The sequence below is a fragment of the Thrips palmi genome, unplaced genomic scaffold (genome assembly GCF_012932325.1).
Source record: "Thrips palmi isolate BJ-2018 unplaced genomic scaffold, TpBJ-2018v1 HiC_scaffold_4, whole genome shotgun sequence".
NCBI lineage: Eukaryota > Metazoa > Arthropoda > Insecta > Thysanoptera > Thripidae > Thrips > Thrips palmi.
Genome location: NW_023144631.1, coordinates 3,378,638 through 3,397,158, shown reverse-complemented (window position 1 = coordinate 3,397,158; position 18,521 = coordinate 3,378,638). Strand labels below are relative to the sequence as shown.

At 61.5% G+C, this 18,521-nt stretch overlaps 1 protein-coding gene across 3 annotated transcripts in view; it reads left to right on the top strand.

Annotated features, from left to right (window-relative positions):
- The first annotated feature begins 15,997 nt into the window (after positions 1–15,997).
- The window catches only part of LOC117649420 (sodium-independent sulfate anion transporter-like), a 43,204-nt gene continuing 40,680 nt past the window's right edge, over positions 15,998–18,521 (top strand). For 2 of the 3 annotated variants that reach the window (XM_034392205.1, XM_034392202.1), the window contains exon 1: positions 15,998–16,308. In XM_034392205.1, the coding sequence (XP_034248096.1) occupies positions 16,133–16,308 (176 nt within the window). In that variant the 5' untranslated portion in view covers positions 15,998–16,132. The remainder of the gene's footprint in view (positions 16,309–18,521) is intronic. The other variant, XM_034392203.1, reaches the window with a different exon arrangement.

Here is an 18,521-nt window from a genome sequence, read left to right as displayed (position 1 = left end):
AGAAAAAAGCGTGGGCATGGCGCGGCGCCAGCGCCGAAGGGGTGCCATCAGGCGGGGCGGGCCGGGGCGGGGCGCCCTGCGAGGGATGAAGTAATCTTGGCGCGGCTGGTGACGAGTCCGCAGTTAAAAACCCGCAGTCTGCGGCAGCTGCAGAGTGACGGGGACAGCGAACGAGGAACGAGACAGCGATAGCCCGACAACATGAACATGATGGGCTAGACCAGAATGAAGGAGGACAATTTGTACCAGTGTAGCGGGCAGGGCCGGGCAGGGCGGCCCGCGGGCCACTACATGGCGGCGACACTCGTCAGCCACAATGGCCCTTAGTTTATGGCCTCCGCCGATTACGGCGAGCTGCAGTGCAGGCCCGGTCGCGAAAAGCGCTCGAGGCGGGGCGGCGGGGCGGGGCTGCCAGTCGCCCTTTTTACGGCGCGGAAGTCGTAACGGCCACGGCCGCTCCAATTAGCAGAAAGTCTTGTCGTGGCCCGCGAGGTCCGCGAGTCGCCCGGCGGCGTGTCGCGTGTCGTGTTCCGGGGGCGACTGGGTGCAGTGGGCCAGAAGACGGTGCCGCCGGCCAAAACTCCAGACGCGTTTTGAGCTCCAGAGTCGCTATAAACAGGACTCGAACCGAACGTGTGACCGCACCAATGAATTCCTCGTTCGGAGAGCAATCCATTGGTGGGGTCACGTGTTCGGTTCGAGTTCCTGTTAGCGACTCTGTCCAGAGTTTTGACCGCCTCCACCGGTTTTCTGGCCCACGCTGTGCTGGGGCTGCTCCACGGCCTTGTCGACGCCTATCCTGCGACGCGCTGCTCGGCGCGCGGCCAAGAACACGCCGAAGAAGAAGCCACCGGCGTGCCGGCGTGCACACCAGCGTGTGCATAACTTTGGCCGATCGATGCAGCTTAAGCTGAGCTTGGACGCGGAGACGAGGCGGACGCGCAGGCCCGGGGACTCGGCGAGGCGGAAAGGACGGCCATTATATCCTCGTCGCTCCACACTCCACGTGTCCCATTAGGCCAGCGCCGCGCGCCAAGCCAAGCGCCGCGAGGAGGAGAAGGCCGTCCTCTCGGTGAATAAACAGCCCCGGCCAGCGAGGGAACGCGAGCCGCGGTACGCTCCGCCTGCCGTCCGCGTCCGCCCGGACGGCCCGGAGCGCGGCCGTCCGAACCGCCGAGCGCGCTGCGCCCAAGCCACCACGCTGCCGCCCTGCACCGCCGCCACTGGCCCGCCAGCGATCGGCGCGCGACAGAGACAGGAATAGAGCGCGCCGCTGCCCTTCCCGCCACTTCCCCGACTCCACGGCCGCGTGGATGAGCCGCCCTGCTTCGCGGCTTCGCGGCTTCGGTCGACCTGCTTCACGAGTGGCATCCACCGCATCTGCCTACCACGTCACTCCGCCATCCCCGACCTATATTCTCGTTTTCAAGGGGGTCGGCGCGCTCCACCCCGCCCCGCCCCGCCCCGCCGTGCCAGCGACCGGGCCTCACACAGTAGGCTCCTGTAGGGACAGGCACCCCGGAGAGAAGGGTGTGTGTGTCTGTGTGTGTGTGTGTGTCTGTGTGTCTGTGTGTGTGTGTGTTCGCGGGCGCAGCGGCCGTGATGAGGGCGGGCCGGGAGGGAGGTGGTGGAGGGGGCGAGGCTGCTGTAATTGAGAGCCATTGCCTGCTTCACCTATCGCTCAAGGGGTGGGCGGTGGCACCCCGCCCCGCCCCGTCCCGCCCCGTCCCGGCCCGCTGGGTGGGGCTGCACTCCACTGCAAGGGCTGAAAGAGCGCCGAGTACTTTGAAGCCCGCATCACGGCGGGGGTTCAACTCCCCCCCAGCCCTTCGCGTTTGTCGGCGAACGAGCGATGCCCGGGGCAGGCACGCCAGGGCCCGGCAGGGCAGGGCAGGGCTGGAAGGCTGATTTAGGTAATGAGGTCCGGGTGAGACAATAACAACCGTACTGGTGAAAATAAAAACGAGAAAGAAAAACCGGATTCACCGGCGGCGAGGCCCGATTTTGCCATTCGGCGGTCGGTCCCAAACGGGGAACACACGCCAACACGTGCGGCATTGCGGCCCCAAAAAAGTGACAATAGGGGCAGGGCGGGCAGAGTGATTCATCAATCCGAACACCGCCTGGCGGCGCCGCCGAGCCGCGGACACAGGGACCGAAATGGTAATGGCCCTGACGTCATCGGGCAGCACACGTACACGCGCGCGTACGTACACACACACACTCACACACACACACACACACGCGCGCGCGCGCGCGCGCACCGCGGAATATTTTTCGTGGCCGGAGCTGACCCGCTGAATGCCCCGATCCAGCCTTGGGGTGTGTTTTGCAATGTATGGATGAATTTCAAATAATTCCATCTACCGGTGTGTGGCCGTGTCTGTGTGTGTGTGCGTGGCGTGAGTGTGTGTGTGCGCGCGTGTTGACAGGTATTGTGCCCGCCCCTGAGTGAGCGCGCTTTATGAATCGGCGGTTCGTTATTTCTAACTAGTCCGAATTCAGCAGCGTCATGAAAGGAACGCCGCGACCGCCGTTTCGCCGGCGCGTTTTTGCCAGCTGCCCGTGCAAAGCGTGCAAAGGGATCCCCTTTCGTTTTTCTGTTTTCGCATTTTTTTCCCCCCGTTTTTTTTTTTGTCTTTCATTTTCCATCTGCTGGATGGGGGCCAGGCGCATGCCCGCGCCACGGACATGCCTGCGACATGCCAGGTGGCGGGGTCCCCTGTGACGCGGACGCCGCTCCCATGTCTGCTTCCTGACCGGCTGCCGTGTCTGTCTGTCTGTCCGTCCGTCCGTCCGTCCGCCCTAAGCAAACTGCTGGCCTGGCCCTCGGCTCTCATCATCTTCTCCAAAGTAAAGTTGCGCCGTGTCCTCTGGAGCCGCCGCCCAGAGGGCCGGAGGGACAGGTGTGGCGGGGGTGGGGGGATTACCGGGGGAGACAGGGGAGGGGGCCTTGGGGGGCACGGCCAGGTCCAGGGCGGCCGAAGGCGAACCTCGGCCCGGTGCACGCAGCGACGCGACGCGAAGCAAAGTGGAACACGCAGCCAAGCACGTCATCCTGCCTGCCTGGGCCGTGGACTGGACTGCACTGTAGGCCAGGCTTAGGTCAGTGCAGGCGGTCATAATCCCGGAAGTGTTTTGAGCTCCGGAGCCGTTGAGCAGGACTCGAACCTATCTTGTGACCCCGTCCACGGATTCCTCGTTCGGAGAGCAATCCAATGATGGGGTCACAAGCTAGGTTCGAATCCTGTTTAGCGACTCTGGAGCTTCAAAACGCGTCTAGAGTTTTGGCTGCCTCCACCGGTCCATTCTGGCCCACTGTGCGACGCCTCGGGTGTCTCCGCCGTCACGGCCGGCGGGGTGCCTGTGCAGTTGGTGCCGTCCGCGCCACGCCGCGCCGCGCCACACCACGCCCAGCCGATACGCCGCTCGGTGCACTGGAGGGGAGTTTGTCCGAATGGCCCCGGGAACGGCCGCCCCTCTCGCTGGACTGGAATAAGCCGAGCTGGAAAAAGTTGGCGGTGCAGTGCAGCAGCGTGCTACACGGAGCGCCACTCCGAACGGCACGGCGTGCAGGCAGTCCCGCAGTCCCGCGCCTATTCTTGGCAAGCAGTGCGCTTGTGACCTTACACCATGGGCACATTGCCTTCACTCCAGGCGTACCGCACGATGTGGTCTCTTGCGGTGCGCTCGGCGGAGACGCGAGAGAAACGGAGCGCGAAGCACTGTTCGGGAGCAGCCTCCTTTTGGTACTTGGCCGGCGTGGGGATTCGGAGGGAGCCCCAGGACACGGGGAGCAGACAGAGAGAGGCGGCGGGGCGGCGGGGCTGCGAGCTGGCAGGTGAGCAGCTTTGGCTCTCGGCAGGGGCTCGATACTCGACGACGGCATGCTGATTTGGAGTGAAGGCTCCGAACACACGGCCGGGGCGGGGCGGGCAGGGCGGGGCGTGTAGGGCGTGCAGGGCGTGCAGGGAGGGCGGGGCGGGCGGGGCTATGCCCTGCCTTGCCGCGCCGCGGGGAGTAGCCCATCTCGTTGCGAGGCATTCACCGACGGGGAGAAGAGGAGGCCGCCCGCGGTGCATCCCACGCGCTGTCTCTCTCCCTCCCTCGCAAGGGACGCGGGATGCCCCCCGAGTGCGAGGGACACAGAGCGACAAAGCAGACTCCTGGCAGCGCCTGGTTGGGTGAGGTGCCGGCCTGCCAGCCCCCTGCCGTGACCGTGCCTCGTCCCTGCGATTTGCTCGCACCGCCCCACAGGGCCCAGAGGCACCGGGGTGCAGCACAGTGGGGCACAACTCTAAACGCGTTTTGAGCTCCAGAGTCACTAAACGGGACTCGAACCGAACTTACGACCACATCGATGGATTCCTCTCCGAACGAGGAATCCATTGGTGGGGTCACACGTTCTGTTCGAGTCCTGTTAAGCGACTCTAGAGCTAAAAAACGCGTCTAGAATTTCGGCCGCCTCCACCGGTCTTCTGGCACACTGTAAGGCAGTGCTTCAGCAGTGCTTCGGGACGCGTTGCTCATAGCGACCTTGTCGGGCTCCTTCGGCCGCAGACCGCCGTGGCCGCGCGACCCCCGCCCCCAAATCCGGCGCCATCCGGCACCCCGCGCAAGTTGCCGACAATGATCTTGTCTATAACTTGGCGCTGCTTGGCGCCGCCGCAGCAGCTGCGCTGTCCCAGATCCCAGATCCGAGTCCACTCCATCACGCGCAAAAAAGAAACAATAAACAATAAAAATGGACGGAAAGTCACGCGCAGCTTTAGGTCACATCCATCTTTTATGTTTGCCAACCAAACGATTCAACGTCCACATTCATTCGGCCGCTTCGCCTCGCTGCGCTGGGGAGGGGGAGGGGGAGGCTGGCTGGCAGGATGACAGGCGCGGCGCGTCCGCAGAGCAAAGACTCGCCGGCCAAAAGTTTGGCCGCTGTGGCGAAATAAAAAGAAAGCGCAAACAATAACAATCAATGCAAAAAAGAGGAAGGGGGCAGCCCCTCAATGCCGGCGAGCCGCTGGCGTGCCGCGGGCCTGCCAGCCCGCCCCTTCCGGCCGTCCGCGCGCCGAGCTATCGCGGCCCATGCTTCGCGTGCTTCGCGCGTCACAGGGAGGAAAGGGAGAAGGGAGTGTCCTTTCAAACACGGGACTCCACTCTCCCGCCGAAAAGAGCCCTTTTTCTGGCGGGCCGATGGCTCAGCCAAAGCGCGGACGCTGTCCGCTAGTGAGCCTGAAGACATGAGGCGGCCAAAACTCCACACGCATTTCGAGCTTCAGGGTCACTAATAATGGGACTCGAACCGAACGTGTGACCCCACCAATAGATTGCTTTCTGAACGAGGAATCCATTGGTCACACGTTCAGTTCGACCCCTGTTTAGCGACTCTGGAGCACGAAACGCGTCTAGAGTTTTGGCCGCCTCTCCACCGGTCTTCAGGTCCACTGTGCCCAGGCTTGTTGGTGTGTAGGCCGCGGTCTTGGCGATACGCACACACACACACACACACACACACACACACACACACACACACACACACACACACACACACACACACACACACACACACAACGGCGTGCACCTGTCCTCCGCGGCCTTCCCCACCGGCCGCTCCCCCGGCCCCTCATCAACCCCGTGCCCGTGGCCGCCAAGGTTAGCCGAGTCTAGCTGATCACGCCGACGTGCTCGCCAAGTCAAGCGGGGCTTATCTCATTACCCCCACCGCCGGCAATCCCCGCCGCGCCCCGCCGCCCGGGCCTGACAAAGCTGCCGGCACTTAACCACAATACGGGCACTGGCTGGGGCTGCCGCGCCGCGCCACACCGCGCCGCACCGCGCGCACCGACACCAAACAAGTCGTATTTGTCTTTGCGACCCTCCTCCTCCACCGTCGCGCTGTTGCCCCAATCCGCGGGTCCCCCCACCCCCGCACGCGCGTGATGGGCGCTGCACAAGAAACCGCCACTGAACACACCGCGACGTCTGGCATTCGGTGCGTGCGTGAGTGTTTTTGTGTCTGGTTTCTATGTCTGTGTGTTGCGGGGTTGGCTCGCTGTGCGTGTGTGTACGTGTGTGCGCGCACGGAGAGCGAGGTGCCCTTTCGGTGCCCGGATCACTCTTTTCCCTCCGCCCCACCCACGCCCCCCCCCCTCCCGGAAACGGGGGGCACCGACGCGGCAACAGTGAATAATAGAATATAGGAGGGGCCTGGAGGGGCCGCAGCGGGCCGCGGGGCAACAGTGGCGGCCAGTGGAGGGCCAGCCTCTGCCACGCCGCCGCCGTGCCGCGGGCTGGACCATGGCCCCCCCCCACCCCCAAGGTGAGGTCCGAAAGCCAAACTCACGTTGCTAATCCGGCAAAAAGGAGTGTTCCCGTCGGAAGCCCCGCCCCCACCCCTCCCCCGGCATTGCCACATGCCTGTGCGGCTGAACGAACAGACCGTTCGGTTAGCCCCCCCCCTTTAGCTTTTCCCCTCGGGCATGTCGTAACTATTTCACATTTAATTACTCCCCACATCAAACTCGCCTGGACTGCTGCTGCTGCTGCGGGGCCGCGTAGGCGGATTTCGAAGGGTGCTCTCGTCGTGCTGCCTCTCTCGCACCCGTGGGGCGCCCCGTCGGGGTGCGAGAGAGGCAGGGCGACGACGCGGCACTGTGTTCGGAATCAGACTATACTGGCTCCAGCTCTGCGGCGGTGCGTTCCAGCCTCCAGCCGGCGAGACGCCGCCTCGGATGGACCTCCCCCCCCCCTCCCCCTCCCCCTCCCCGAGGCCGCACGGGGATTGCAATTAATTTCAGCATGCGCCGTTGGCCGAGCGCGCCGCGTTCTATTTTCAGTTTTGCCGATCAATCACTCCGCCAGGTCATGTGGTGGCCGCTGCCAGGACTGCCAGGACTGCCCGGCCGGACCAGCGGGCTGGTTCCGAATCGCGCTTTTGTTCGTCGCTGTCTCTCTCGCACTCACGACGCGCCCCGCACGGTTGCGAGAGAGACAGAGCGTGGCCGGGCTGCGCGCGGCGCGCGGGGCAATGGCGTGGGAAGAACGACTTCAGCGCTTTCCACTCCACCGGCCCGGGCCGAGTTTCCGACGCCGCCGGGGCGGAGGTCAAACCGGTTGTTGTGGTAAAGTCGACGAAGAATAACAACAACGAACCGAAAGGCCCAGAAAGAGCTCGTCGATAGTAACGGCCCGATTTGAAACAGCAAGTAGCAGTCTTGGAGCTGTGGCAGGCCGGACACGCGTGAGGGTGCGTTTGATTGCCCCCTTTGCTTCGGTTCGCTGCAGTTTACTGCCGCCATCCGGACCGAGGCCATCGGGAATCCGGACGAGCACAGGGCAGTTAAAATCAAAGGCGCTTGCTCGGCCGAACGGGTTCTGGTCCGAGACAGGGACAGAAGGAATGAGGGCCGGCGTGATCGCGACCTCCACGGCCAGCCGCCAGCCCCGTCGGTCCCGCGTCGCGCAGGGGAGGAGCCGGGACGCCCGGCAGGCAGGCCATACTGCGAGTGGGAGTCGTAGCCGCTTGAGGTTCTTCTCCGCCGGGATAAAGTGTCACCTTAGTAAGGACGGCCATGTCTCGTTTTGCAGTGCAGGCGGGCATGTGTCGGGCCCGAAATGGCATACGATCATGTGTGGTCTAGCCCTTAATGGTAATGGTAATGGCAGGCAGGCAGTCCGCCGGCACGCGCGCTCGGCGGGACTGCCTATGCTCTCCATTGCAGGGGCTCGACCGCCGCCTATGAAATGTGTCTTTCTTTCTTCTTTCTTTCTTTCTTTCTTTCTTTCTTTCTTTCTTTCTTTCTTTCTTTCTTTCTTTCTTTCTTTCTCTTCCTTCCTTTTTACAGTGCCTTTTCCTCCGCCCGTGCGCGTACACTGATCCCCACATGTTGGCACTCCGATCCGCGGCGACTTAGCCGACAGCGCACCACGCGTTGGTTTTACTTTTGCCATGAGTGAGCAACTCCCAGTTGAGCGTGTGCGTCGCGCGTCCCGAGACTGATTCCGACTGATTCCGAGAGTCGCTTTCGTCGCTCTGTCTCTCTCGCACTCACAGGGCGTCCCCTAGAGGTGCGAGAGAGACAGAGCGACGAAAGCTACTCTCGGAATGAGTGTGCGGCGCGCAGCGCGTATCGCCCCCACTCCGCTTTGCGGGAATCCCAGGACGCGGATTCTGTTACGGCGGAAAGTTGTCGCGGTGACGCGACGCGGGGGAGTCTTGAAAAATGAATATCACTTTGCGCTTTCCCGGCTTTCCCTTTGGATGCCCCTTGTTCGGAGCGCCTCTGAGTGGTGGTTTTGATGAAAACACTTTTGCCGCCGTTGTAATCCAACTGGAGAGGAGGCAGCGTCGCGGATGGCGTTGCCAGCTCGCCTGGCCGCCTCTTTGTCCGCGCCACTCGTCGCAGCGCGCGCCGCCAGCCCGCGCCACCCGCAACCCTTGCCGACCGACACGGCACCTCTCGCTGCAGTTTCCTGCTTTTATGCAAAAAAAAACAACAACAACAACAAAAAATACGGCAAGTTTAAATTGAAGGCGGCCGCACCGCAGCGGCGCGCTTTGCTTTGCTTCCTCCTCGAGAAGCGCCGTGTTTTGTTTGGTTGTGCTGCTGCTGCTGCTACGGTTTCAGGATGAATAGCTGATGCCCCGACCCCTCGCCCTACGCCAAGACGCAGACGCCCACCTCTGTCTTCATTGTCCGGGCGAGTTCGCCTCGCGCCCGCGCGGAAAGTCAACCGAAAAACAAAAAAAAAAAAATCTCATTCAACGAACGTTAATGAAAGCAGATGATCCATCGCATTTCACAACTGCTGTGATAGCCGAGAGGTTAGAGACGTGGGATCGAGTTACCGCAGGCGGGCGTTCGAATACCAGCGTCACAAAAGTTTTTTCGACTTAAGGGTGGTGGTTCGAGGCCATGAGAGCGGAGCCGTGTGCAACAGGCCCACATGCCGGAGGTTCGACTCCTAACAAATATTTCCATTTAATTTTACTGCCTCACACAGTGCGGTTCAAACCCGTAAACGTGAGCCCGCTCCGAGCATGGGACGTGGTGGTCCAGGGAGTAGAGGCGTCGATTCTCAGTGCTAAGGTCGGCGGTTCGACTCCCCCAACTTCTTGCGAAATTTTGACCGGGTTGGTCGAGTCCTGTTGCGTCAAGAACCCACCTCACGCCGATCTCCTCATCATGGGCCGTGGTGGCCGAGAGCGTAAAGTCGTGTGATCCCGATGGCGGGGTCCGAGGATCGAAACCCACCATTTCATTACATTTTTCGACCGACTTCCTCCCAGTGCAACTCAAACCCGTCGTCCAACACGCTGCCAGACGTACAAGCGTGATAGCGTAGTGGTCAGAGTCACATTCACCTGGCCACTCCGCTGTGGGTGTCTAAAAAGCAATCCGCTTCGGCGGGTTGGCCTCGGCACTGGAGCGATGGCGTATTTGATCCATCAATCCAGACCATCCGGTGTGTGGTTGCGGGTGGTGCCTCCTTGATTCGTCGGGGAGGCGATGATAAGTCCTTTGAAGCTGGCCTAAAACGCTGTATGTTCGGTACGGGAGCGCCGGACAGTGGGGGTACTATGGGGTACACAACCAACCCTACGAAAACAAGAAGCTCCCACCAAACCTCTTCTCTGTCTGAGTCTCTCTCTGTCTCTCTGTCGTCTCACTCTACGTCCCGCCCCTCAAAGAGCTTCACACTGGGTGTTTCGACCCAGCTGTCTGAGCTTTGGGGTCCTACTGGGTCCCCCGGCGAACGCTTGGGTCGCTGACGGGATTAACCCCAGGTACCTGATAGCACCGGTTCCCATCCCGAACACCGAAGTAAAGCAGGAGGCCTCCCCATTAAGACTGGGGAGGGGGTGTAGAGTTCAAATTTTTCTTTTCCCTTTCAAATTTCTCGGTTAATACTCGTTTGGTTTCCTTATACGGGGTAGTATACGGGCTCATTCCAAAGATAGTAATTAAAATTGTGTATGAAACAAAATATATAGACCCGAGCGAGGTGGCCGGTAGCCGTGCCGAGGTGGCCTGCACCGCCCGAGCCCGAGCTGGCCCGCCGGCCGCCCTGGACGGCCATTCCGAAGACTCTCTCGCACCCGCGCGCGCTGCCGGGGCCGGCCCGGGAGAGCGAGGGAGACGGAGAGCGTGATCACCGTATCGGGTGGCATTAGGGTGCGGGGCGCGGCGGGGCGCGGCGGCGCGACACTGAAAACACGGCCAAGACGGAGATGGATGGCTTCGTTTCGCCGGCAAGCCGGGAATGCCGCCTCGCCCGTTTACCCTTTTCTTACTCTTCTCTTACTACGCACGCCTCTTCCTCTTCTTCTTCTCCTCCTTCTTCTTTTGTTTTCCTTCCCCAGGACTTTTTTTCCCCTCGCACCGTTCGTCGTCCTGCTCGCACGCGCACCATGCACTTCGTCTTCGTTCGTCTCCGTCGTTTCCCCGACCTCCGTCCCTCTCGCTCCCTCCCGGCCGCGCCGTCGTGACGTCAAACTCCCCCCCCCCTCCCCGCCGAGCCCCGACAACAACGATAGCAGGGCATGCCGGCAACAACGAGAGCCTGCCTGGCGGCTGGGCTGGCTGCTGTGTTGCAAGGGCTTGACCCGGTTCCACGCGTGGTTCGAGTAAACGTCGAAACGTTTTTATTCTTTTCGCGACACACACACACACACAGGTGGCATTCCTGCACACTCACACGGACACACACACGAGTGGCCATAACTTGGGCAGCAATTCGCCGCGCCTTTTGGCCGCGCTGCCTCACGCGTCCCTCGCGGCTGCTTGTACAGCGTCGTGTGCACGCCACAAGAGTTTGTGAATTTTGCAAAACCGCCCGCAGCCTACCATCTTCTTTTCACCGGGCGAGGCGCATGGCCACTCCACTGCCAGCGACCGCCAGAGAGAGGGGCGCGGAAAAAAAAACCAGATTGGCAAAGTTTCTTTCTCCTAACTCATTTCGTCTCAGGTAGATCGCCCCTCCTCTCCTTGTCGGTCGACCGCGCCGCAGCCCCCCCCCCCCTGGAATTGCAAATCGCACCGCGGTTGTGTTCCGCCAATCACGGATTGGCTGCGGGGCATCAGTGTGCGGTGCGGGCGACCGGGCCAACCTGTGGCAGCCGTCAGCGACGTCACGTGGCCGTCGTCCCTCGTCCTGGAGTTTCTACTTCACGGCCGGCCGACCGGACCGACCGGTCACAGTGCCATTCCCTTGTGGTCGCCCGCCCCCCTGCGCATCGCAATACCCCAGGCGAGAGCGAGAAAGACAGAGCGACGAAAGTCAGGGGGAGGGGGGGGGGTCACGCCACGCGCGCCACTCCAGCGCCAGGGCGGCATGTGCACTGTGTGCACGCCGTCCGCCCCGTCCTCAAAAAGAAATTCAAATGATGTATAGACCGGAGAACTGGGGCATTGCTCGCGTGTGTGTGTGTGTGTGTGTGTGTGTGTGCGTGTGAAGGCAGACACAGCATGACGCTGTAGCGTGGCTTGTTATCCATCACAACGGCGTGGTGCGGGGGCCTCCTCGTTGGCGCCTGGCGGGAGCCTCCATGACGGCGGCCTCCATGACGGCGGCCTCCATGACGGCCTCCATGGCGGTGGCCGCGGCGCAGGCCTGCTTCCTTATCTGAGCGGCCAGAAGCTCGGCCAGCCACCGAGCCATGGAGCGCGCCGCCATCTGCAACAGTGTTGCCGCCATCACACGCCCCACCCCGCCCCGCGGTGACGGAGAAAATAGAAAATAGGAAAGGGGAGGCAAATAATAATGGATCCTCTTCACTGCCGCGTCGGCGCGACGCGCGGCGTGCATAAAAGGGGGGAGAGCGAGCTGCCCGTTACGGCGTTCAACGCGATACGACACTCTGTTTCTTGTAGTTGTTTTTGTTGTGGCTTTAGCAGTGTCTTTACTGCGGTTCTTGCGTTGCGTGAAAATGTGCACGCCACCGGGTCTGGCTTACGGTGGCGGTCCCATTCCGAAGGCTGGATCTGCCTGGCCTGGCCATCCTGCCTCCACTGCTGCTTCGCCTGCCTCGCCACAGGTGCCGCGCCGTGCCGAGCCGAGCCGAGCCGAAATAAATCAGGCAGGCAACCAACCCCGAGACACAAAACAGCGCGCGGATTTAAACGGCGAAACTTCATGAAAAGTCGTCGCCGGCGGCGGCGGCGCGGCGGCAGCGCCATTTAGAGCCCCGCGGCCGCACCGCCGCACCGCGCATTTTCTTTCAGCCCGCGTAAAGAATAAATTTGCGGGCGGAAACCGTAGACCCGTTGTCCTCCTCCTTCTTCTTTTTCCCCCGTCTTTGCTTTTGTTTTTCTAGGAGCCGCGGTGATAAAATTGAAACATGTGCCGCAGAGGGCGGGGCGGGCAGTGAGTGCGGCGTGCAGGGCGTGCACTATACACGCTGCACGCTACGCTCGCGCACTGTAAACCCGCGGCCCCTGCGTGCGACCCCAGGACAGCGACGCGATGGATTTGTTTTATTTGGAAAAATTAATGGGGCAGCATTTTTCCTCCTTTCCCATGACCGGGGATGCTGGCCAGTGGCCGCCTCGCCAGTATCACCGGAGTGAGCCAGGCAGCCAGACTCAATGAGCAGGAAGCGGAGCGAGACGACGGCCCTGCTTCCTTCCGTCCGTCCGCCTGGACGCCATCCTCTGCGTCTCCAACGTCGCGACGACCACCACGACCACCACCACACGACCACCACCACCACGAACACGACGACCACCACGACGACTACGACGACCACCACCACGACCACGACGACCACCACGACGACAACGACGACGCGGCGGGGCCGCGGGCGCCACCCGTCCCGGACAAACTTTGGGGGATGGCGGGGATCCCAGGCATTGGCTCTCGCTTGCGCCCAACTTGAAGAGGCGCCCTGAAAGCCATCGGGACGAGGCGGACTCGGGCAGACTCGTGCTGCGGCCCGGGGCCTCGCCGGAAGCGCTCCCCGTCGCCCGGGCAGCTGCCCTGCCGCCCTGCCCTCCCCTGAGACGGCGGCGGGGCGGCGGGGCGGCGGTCCAGGCTGACGTGCTTCGGCAAGAGTAACGGCGCACCTAATTGTTTTTCCTTCGGCCTAACTATCGGCCGATCGCCTTACAGGCCGGGCACGTCGGCCGCGTCGGCCACGACGGCCACGTCGACCACGTCGGCCACGTCGGCCGCGTCGGCCACGTCGACCGCGTCAACCATGTCGGCCACGTCGACCACGTCGGCCACGTCGGCCGCGTCGGCCACGTCGACCACGTTCGCTCGGCCGGGGCACTGCGGCTTCGGATGTCGGACCGCGCTCCACCGCCTAGCCGAGGACAGTGACGGAGGACCGCGCCATCGAGGTGTACCAGATGAGAAATTGGTGCTGAGCCGTACGGTCAACGCGCTGCCCCCACGATGCCCGGGGACGGCCCCCCGCCACCGCCACCGCCTCCGTCACAACTACCACCCATTTCAAGGCGATTTCTGCCTCATCGCGCTGCCCGCTGCGCCGCTGCGCACAGTAGCCGAGTGCGGGGCGCTGCGGTGGAAGGCGAGCTAGAGAACCCCAACCCCGGCCCAAGGCCCGGCCCGGCACGGAGAGAAGGAATTCCTCCAGGGATTCGACGTGAGCTTCGTGCGCTTGCTCGTCTCCTGGAGCTCCTGCCGAGATCCTGTTCTCCTTTTCCCTCCCTGCAGCGCCGCCTCGCCTGGCCTTGCCTCGCCGGATTCCGCCGGCGTAGCCACAACACCGACGCAGAGGCCTTCGCGGAGGAAGAGGCGCGCCGCGGGTCAACGTATCGTTTGTCATGCCGCCGCGTTCTGCCCGGTCTCCGCCCACGGCCTCCACGGCCTCGGCTGGGGCTGGCAGCGCTGCGGGAGGCGGCCGAGGCCGGGGCCGAGAAAGATGGACGCGCCGAAAGTGGAATCGCAATGTCTGACATGGCTCCGCATTGCTCCGCATTGCTCCGCATTGCTGTCGGGGGGCGAGTGAGGTTTTCACACGATCGCCTGCCCTCGCCCCGCCGCCTCGCCCTCGAATGATGATTCATCCCCGAGGAAACACCGCCAGCCTTTTGCAGTAGAGGCGGCTGTCGAGGGAGAGAGGGACAGAGGGAGAGAGGAAGGGAAGGGCGGACATTGCAATAGAAGCCAAGACAAGAAGGCATCCTCGGACTGCCGCCCCGCCGCCCCGCTGCAGGCCGATTCCGAGAGGGGGGTCTCTCGCTCGCTCTCATGGCGTCCCGTATAGGTGTGAGAGAGACAGACCGACGAGACCTGCCCCTCGGAGTCAGCCTGCTGGCGCAGTGCGCCTGCACATTGCCGCAAACCGCTTCGGTGCGGCCCCGGCACAGCCCGGGCAGGCCGGCAGCCATTCCGGGAGGCCTGGGGCTGCCACGGGCTGCCAGGGGCTGCCGGGGGCACTCCGAGAAGGACGAGAAGGAAGAGAAGGAAGAGAGACGAAAACGCCGTGCGAATCACGGGCCGCAGCACCTTGCTTTTAATTTGGACCGCGTCGGAAACGCAGCGAAGCGCGTAGCGCGCCCCACAGTGGGCCAGAAGACCGGTGGAGGCCGGAGCAGGGAGTCAGAGTCCCGGAACGGGTTTTGAGATCTACAGTCTCTAAATGGGTCTCAAACCGAACGTGATCCCACCAATGGATTGCTCTTCAAACGAGGAATCCATTGGTGGGGTCACACGCTCGGTTCGAGTTCCGTTTGACGACTCTGGAGCTCGAAACGCGTCTAGAGTTTTGGCCGCGTGCGCCGGTCTTCTGACAAATCCACTGTACGCCCTGCCCGGCAGCCAGCGGCCAGACCGGCAGCCAGCGGCCAGACCGGCAGCCAGCGGCCAGACCGGCAGCCAGCGGCCAGACCGGCAGCCAGCGGCCAGACCGGCAGCCACCGGAAAGGCGGAGCGGAACAAAACGAGAACACGTGGCAAAAAGCGCGCCCAAAAAAAGGGCGCCAAAAAAAAAATGGCGCGAAGCCGAAGCCGCGTGACAGCCGCAGCTGCCGCTCGCGATAAATATCGCGTCGGAATTGTTTCGCCACGAAACGCGAGAAGCCAAAGGGGCCGGCGCCGCTGGCGCGCAATGCATTCTGATTCGGGGCGATATATTTAATCCCGCTAGTAACAGTGGCGCGGCACGTGCCGCACTTCCGGTGTGCCAAAATTGGCGTGGTGCGCGGGCCGGGGCGGCCAGGCAGTTCCGCCGCCCAATCAGGTCAAAGTGGCGGAAAATGACGTCACGCGGACGGCGGAACGGACCGAAAAACGCTTGTTTACAGGTCACGTTTTCTTTTGTATGGCTTTTTCGTTTGACTCTCCCTAGGATCTTGGGGGAAAAGATTCTAATTTGGCACTTGTTCTGTGAAGGAGGCCGTTGTCCCCTGATGTTTTTCTTAAGGAAATGCCCGATTGTTGGGCCTACTGGCGCTCGCTGGCGGTCCGCAGTGGGCCAGAAGACCGGCGCAGGGGGTCAAAACTCCACACGCATTTTGAGCTCCAGTCGGATGGGTGTGAGGGAGACAAGGCGCTCGGAATCAGTCTACAGGAAAGCACGCCGACAAACAAAAATGTACTAACCTTAGGTACTCGAGCAGCCCATCGGAATCAATTTGTGGACAGGGTGACTGCTTCTGATGGTATCCAACGATGAAACTTAACCAACACATTTGCTTCTGTAGTGGCAGACTCATGATGAAGGTGACTGGGTGTTCATAACCTTGTATGGTATTCACAGTATTCCAAGCAAAACGCATTCAGACGCATTCCAGTGAGTATTCAAGTATTGACACACGAGCAACACGAATAAGGTCTCCAACGCACAGACCGTTATGGAAGAGTCTTCATCACAGAGAACAAAAGAAATTATAATTTTAGAGCGTAAATCAGCTGATCACAAGAAAGGCAAGCGAACATTTTAAAACTGCGAATACCGTGAGCAAAACAAAAGAAGCTCAAGAAGAGTTTTATAGAGTTATAGGCAGTCGGTTTTCTATGCGCAGTCGCGTTGCGTAGTCAAATGGGATCAGCAGTGTGTCGTGATAAAATTATGTTTGTTATTTGTGCTGTGTGATGGTGACTCTTCCTGAATCGTCGGTGCGTTGGGGACTATTCTTGTGTCAATACTTGAACACCCAGTGGAATGCGTGTTGCTTCGAATACTGTGAAAATCAAACAAGTTTATGAACACTATGTCAACTTCATCTTGAGTCTGCCACTACAGAAACCAATATTTTGGTTTACTTTCAACGTCGGATATTATCTGAAGCAGTCACCTTGTCCAAAAATTGATTCCGAGGGGTTGCTCGAGTACCTAAGGTTAGTTCATTTTAAACAAAAGACTGGTTCTGAACTGATGACGGCTTTGAACTAAAATTTGAAACCAGTCCATGTGAGAGCGGAGTTGGGTGGAAATGATTTGGACTCACCAACATACTGGTGATAAGTTTCACCACTTAGTTTTTATGTAAGCCATGAAGTCTGCTGTTCTAGTCAATGGTTTTTCTGATCAGTCTAGCCTTTGCCGCCCAATTTGATTTCAATAGTCTCGTCAAAATTATCATTGCATTTGTCTTGTTGAAAGAAACGTGACAGCTTTCCAGCTGGCTAGTGTCATGCTTAAAATAGTGTGACAAATAAACCCAGCCTGTCACATTCCCTAGAGTGTGACCAGTTACAGTTGAAGGAACGTGACAGTTTTCACATTCAAAGGAATGTGATGCCACATTTGTTGAATAACAGTTAACGTGTGACCCCACCAGTGAATTGCTTTCGGAACGAGGAATCCTTTGGTGGCGTCAAAAGTTCGGTTCGAGTCCCATTTAGCGACTCTGGAGCTCGAAAACCGTCCAGGATTTTGACCGCCTCCGCCGGTCTTCTGGCCCACTGTGCGGTCTGAGCACTGCAGAGGCGCGCCGGGCGTTGGCGCCGTTTGACGGCCGTGGAGGGCTAGTCTCGCGGCCTCCCTCCCTTCGCGCCGGGGATGAAAACTTAATGGGGCGAAAGAGAGTGGGAGAGTTTTTCCGGAGGTGAGCAAAGGCCTAGCGGGCCTAGCGAAGGCGCGGCGTAGCGGCCTGGCTTCGCGCGTAAACACGCGCTCCCGAAATCCCGAATCCAGCAGGCCGTGCTTTCTTCGTCGCTCCGCCTCTCTCGCACTCGCGGGGCGCTCCGTGGCGGCGCGAGAGAGACAGAGCGACGAAAGCGCTGTCCGGAGTCTGGCCTGTGCCGCGAGCACCAGGTGGCTGGCGCGGCAGCCCGGCCAGGCCGGCGGGCTGTTGGTTGGCTGGGTAATTAGCATCGCTCCTCGCGGCCCTCGCGGCCCTGGCCGCGCGCTCGGCTCGGGTTCGACCCCCGGCGCCGCCAGGGCCGCGCCTCGTCCATCATATCACTCCGCTCCGCCCCGCTGCTGGCTCTGGGCTCTGAGGGACGCGGAGCGGCGCGGAGCCTGGATCTAGCCAGCAGCGTCACCGAAAGAAACTCTGCTTTCGGTTCGAGTATTACTCTCTGCAGACTGGTTCCGAGAGCCGATTTCGTCGCGCTGTCTCTCTCGCGCGGAAAGGGGACGCCGTATGAGTGCGAGAGAGACAGCCAGCGACGCTCAGTCCACTGGCGCTTTCCTTCGCTTCGCGAAGAAGAGTCCCTCCCTCTCCTCAAAGAGCTGCCGGAGGAGAGAGGAGGGTCCCGCTCGCGACGCTGCGCTCTGCAGACTGACTCCGAGAGTCGTCGCGCTGCCTCTCTCGCACTCATGGGGCGTTCTCACGGGTGCGAGAGAGACGGCGCGATGGAAATCGGCTCTCAGTCCGCTGCGCGGGCCACGGTCCACGGCACCCAAAACGGACGGGTCGGGTGGGGATTCGCAGTATTGTCGTAATGCGATATCGTGAACGGCTGCGAACGGCTTCGGCGGCCCGGGCCGGGCCAAGCCCGTGGCCCGGGCTCTGGTTGCACCCCTTTCGGCCCCCTCGCCTCCTTTCGGTGCCCCTCGAGTCGATCACGGCCATGGCACAGCCATGGCACAGCCATGGCACGGGGACGGTGTAGGGTGTAGTGGCTGGTGTGCAGCCCGGCTGCCAGAAACACGGCCAGGCGCGCCTGGCGACGTGCAGCCCCGCCTCGCGTGCAGCCTCGGCAAACAAGTGGAATGGACTTGTTTTAGGCGCGTCAACATGGCGAGCCTGTTTTGCACTCTCACCCCCTCCCCCTCCTCTGAGTGCGGCTTGCCGGCGGAGCAGAGGAGCATCCTAGAAAAGGTCAGACAGCAAGCTGATTCCTTGGCTGACTCTGTCTCTCTCGGACGGGGTTCCGAAAGGGTGCGCGAGTGAGAGAGACAGAGTGTGCCCGGATTCGCTCTGCAGCCGCGCGCCCTGCCCGCCGGTCTGAACGCGATGTGAACTCGGTCGGGCGCGCAAGCCTCCCTGCCACCAACCCAGCCTCTGAAATAACGCGTCGGGCTGCCGACCCCGAGCCAGCCAGGCAGCCAGGCAGCCCATCGCACAGGGCACAGGGTGAATGCACGAGGAGTGTAAAACCCC